The sequence below is a fragment of the Rhinolophus sinicus genome, linkage group LG06 (assembly GCF_036562045.2).
Source record: "Rhinolophus sinicus isolate RSC01 linkage group LG06, ASM3656204v1, whole genome shotgun sequence".
Taxonomy (NCBI): domain Eukaryota; kingdom Metazoa; phylum Chordata; class Mammalia; order Chiroptera; family Rhinolophidae; genus Rhinolophus; species Rhinolophus sinicus.
This window is the reverse complement of record NC_133756.1, coordinates 143867650-143871610: the sequence shown is the minus strand read 5'-3', so window position 1 is coordinate 143871610 and position 3961 is coordinate 143867650. Positions and strand designations below refer to the sequence as shown.

The 3961-nt window shown below is 52.0% G+C and overlaps 1 protein-coding gene across 1 annotated transcript; it reads left to right on the top strand.

Moving 5' to 3' along the window:
• The first annotated feature begins 1043 nt into the window (after positions 1–1043).
• Positions 1044–3345, top strand: LG06H11orf91 (linkage group 06 C11orf91 homolog). The gene is made up of 2 exons (XM_019738509.2): positions 1044–1831; positions 3096–3345. The coding sequence occupies exons 1-2, from the start codon at positions 1342–1344 to the stop codon at positions 3179–3181; spliced, it is 576 nt and encodes a 191-aa protein (XP_019594068.2). The 5' UTR covers positions 1044–1341; the 3' UTR covers positions 3182–3345.
• The last annotated feature ends 616 nt before the right edge of the window (positions 3346–3961 follow it).

Below are 3961 nucleotides of genomic sequence, written 5' to 3'. Positions count from 1 at the left end.
AGCCATCAGTCTTCTGTGTCCGGGAACTGGCCGCTCCCACATTCCTCAGCAGCCTGCAAGCACCCCCCAGATGCAGGCAGAGACAATGCCTCAGGGGAGGAAACAGGTTAAGCATAGCTGTAACCATGGCTCCCCACAACTATTAGCATTGAAGGCCAGGGAAAAATCTCTACCTCATGTGTTGCATGACTGTTCTGACAAGGGCCAAATAAACAAAAGGGAATCCCACCTCCCAAGAGGAAGGAATAGTCAGCAAGGACCCACCATGGGAATGCCTGTAACACCACCCCTGAATCTTGAATATTTCGTGCCCTCATTCTAAAAATATCCCAAGCCTCTTTGTTCTTGGAGGCAGTTGCTGTTCTTCTGGGTTACTCACATCCGTTAGTTAGGGAGTGTACTTCTTTTCTTTTAATAAATCCACTGCTTGTTGGGCGTTGTTTGCTTGGCTTATTTAGTGATCCTGTGATGGCACCACGAACCCGTTTTTTTTGGCAGCATTGTCTTCCAGAAACAGGTTCAGCAATATTTCTTTTTGGCGGTTAGTTTTTGGCTTGTTAGCTCCTGATAAGGAATGTGTTTGGAAGAGAACTACACCGCATGTCATTGAAGACATTCTACTTCAGATCTATTACAAATCCATACCAGGGTCCTTGTTCCAGAATCTCCCAAACACTGGGAAATTTGGCAGAAACATGGGTTGGCTCTAACTGCCATTCTCAATCATTCCTCTTTTCTGCCTCCAGTTGTAGAGGATGAAAAGTCGGACAGTTATTCCCCAAACTTCTTTGCGGTGAGCAGTGGTAAGGAAAGTTGGGAGGAGCAAAGAACAGGTTTGCAGGAAACACTTTTTTTTCTCCCCATAAAAGGAGAGGAAGACTGAAGAAAGTCTTGTCTTGCAGTTCTGGCCAGCTCCCAGCTTCGTGCTTTTAGATCAGGTAATGTTAAGTTGTGAAAGGTGGACCTCCGGGGTACAATAGCAAGGGAGCGAGGTTGTGGAATTTAGGGGCTGTGGGAGGAGTCAAGGGGCCGATCCGGCTGGGGATTGGAGGAGACCGGGTGCTGTTGTCGAGAGGGTGTGATTTCCCCGTGAAGCAGAAACCTAGGGGTTGGGCAGCGCATTAGGGCACGCCTACTTGGCCTGCGGTCAATGGGCGAGATCACGTTCCGGGGCGTGGCCGGCCCGACCTTAGAACCCCGCCTATTTGGGGCGGGGCTGGGGCGAAAGGGTGGGGCCTCACTTCCTCCGGGCCTGGCCTGTGGAACCTCAGAACCCTGGCAACTCGGAGCAGGCGCGTGTCCCCCGGCGCGGGGATTCTCCCCACGCAGCCTCTCATTTAAATGATGCCCAAGGGGCGGCGCGGCAGCCACAGCCCCACGATGAGCCAGCGGCCGGGCCCGCCCCTCTACTTTCCGTCCCTCTACGACCGCGGGATCTCCTCGTCCCCGCTCAGTGACTTCAACATCTGGAAGAAACTCTTTGTGCCGCTGAAGGCGGGCGGGGCACCGGTGGGCGGGGCGGTAGGGGGCCGTCCGCTGCCTCTGGCGCCGCCGGCCCCAGCACCCCCGCCGCCGCCTGGCCTGGGTCCCTCCAGGGAGGCCCCCTGTCCCCCGGCCTGGCCCTCGGGCCTAGCCTCCATCCCCTATGAGCCTCTGCGTTTCTTTTACTCGCCGCCGGGACCCGAGGTGGCTGCCTCGTCCCTGGCGCCCAGCCCCACGACCCCCCAGCTTGCCTCTGCCTCCCACCCGGAGGAGTTGTGCGAGTTGGAGATCCGGATTAAGGAGCTGGAGCTGCTTACCATCACCGGGGACGGCTTCGACTCCCAACGCTGTGCGTGATCTTCCCGGGCAGCCAGAGCCCACCCTTAGATTCCTCGGCTCCCTCCTTGGCTCCATGCCCCCCCTTATCCCCTCCCCCGCAATGTGGCCTCGGGTTCAGAGTCTAGCACGCAGGAGTCCCAGATCCCAAATCTATCCCCCCAGAACTCCGACTCCTATCCTGGATTTCAACTGACTCCTTCCCTAACCACAAATCTGGACTTCGCAGACCCTTTTGTCCCAAGCTCCATTCTCCCTCCGTCCTGAGCCTTTTCCGTAATCTGGACTCTGAGCCTCCAAACCAGAAACTCCATCCACCACAGCCCCCTTCCTGAATGTCAAGCCTCCTGCACAGTAACACTGCCACCCCTGGAGCTCCACCTACCATGTACAACCCCTCTCTCTCCAGACCTGAGATTTAGTGTTTATCTTAAACTGGGGTCCTCGCTGGGAGGTGAGGGAAGTAGGTGAAGGCCAGTTGGAGTGTCTGTAATGGGGAGGTGGGAACTGTGCAAAACCCAGGAGGCCCAAGGACGTTTGCTGAGGGGCTTTGGGACCCTTCACTTCTCAATGCTGGAAGGTAGCATCCTTGTGACCCCTGGCCCTGGCCTTGTAGTCTTCTCACCAGAGTCCTGGACTCTGCCATTTGATCTGAGGTCTGAAGTTTTAGGGATCTGGACCAGGGCAGACCAAGTGTGCTGATGTGGATGGATTCCTCTGCCATGCAAGCTGACTGATTCCTCCCTGTTGGAGAGTAAAATTGTTAAATCCAATTCTACTCCCAGAAGGACCTGTTGTACTGTAGAATATTCAGTAGCCATAGGCTGTTCTGCAGACTTTGTCTTTGCCCTCACCGGTTCTGGCTAAGGCTAGCATTTGACCACTGGAGGAGGGCAGATGGTTCAGGAAAGAACCATGATTGTATATTATAGGTAACATTAGCCCCTCTGCCTGCTACACAGGGAAGGGGAGTATGAAATGACCTAAATGTTTAGGTCCATGCTGTGGTGGGAATAGTCCCCAATTCACAGACACCTTGTAATGCCCTCTTCCCCATAGCCAGGGGAAGAAAAGAATTCCTAGAAAACTTGGGCTTTCTAAGTCCTGGATTGCTCAACTGTATGTTTTCCACATGTTTTGGCTGTTAGGGTTTTTCCCCCCACCTATCTCAGATCATAATGGGTTTGGGGCTCATGTAGGGGACACATAATTGCTTTGGCAGTGTTAGAAAAAGCCCTTATCTCTCCTCCAGCTAAGTTTGTTTTGCTTTCCTGCAGATAAGTTCTTAAAGGCGCTGAAAGATGAAAAGTTACAAGGACTGAAGACCAGGCAGCCTGGAAAGAAGTCGGCCTCTCTCTTCTGAGGAGCTGCTCACCAGAGCAGCTCACCTCTTTAGGTGTTAGTGCTTAGATAATGTGTCCCGTTTGTTGTCATTTCAAAGATCGCTATTTTCTGTTCTGTATTTACTGCTATTCTTGTTGCTCCCAGCACATACTCATACAGTGCCCACTTATGTGGTAAATCTCATCGTCTCTTTTCTCTCTGTGTTGCTGCTGAGAGAGCTGTCTCTCTCTGGGGGCTGGAAGCTACTGCCCCGCTGGCATTCAGGGGCTCCAAAGACCAGGGGAGGCGATCCCCAACACTGCCAAGTCAGGAGGGAATTGGGGAAAACCAAGGGCAATATATATTTGGTTCTGTTGCTGCATCCCTGCTCAGAAAGGCTCTTCAAGGACTGGAACAGTGGGTTGGTTTGTTTTCAAACAGCTTTAGTCCTTGCAAGTGTTTTGTTATTTTCATGGTTTTTGGACCACAAAACTATTTGATAGATCAAAGCCATGTTCTATCCTAGAAATTCATATATTCAAGAAATATTTATGGAGAATTTATTATGTGCTAGACACCCTCCTAGCCTTTTAGGATTTGGGGTGGGGGAGACAGACAATAAATATCATAAAGTAAATAATAATATGGTATCACAGAAGATGACATGGTGGGGGGGGAAGAGTAGGCGGAGGATGGTCAGGGGTGTTAGGCAGGCAGGTGGAATTTCAAATAGGGTTTCTTGAAGAGGTAATAGTTAAACATACTTTGAAACAGTTGCTAGCCATGTGGCACCCTGGAAATGTTCCAGGCAGGAGAACCA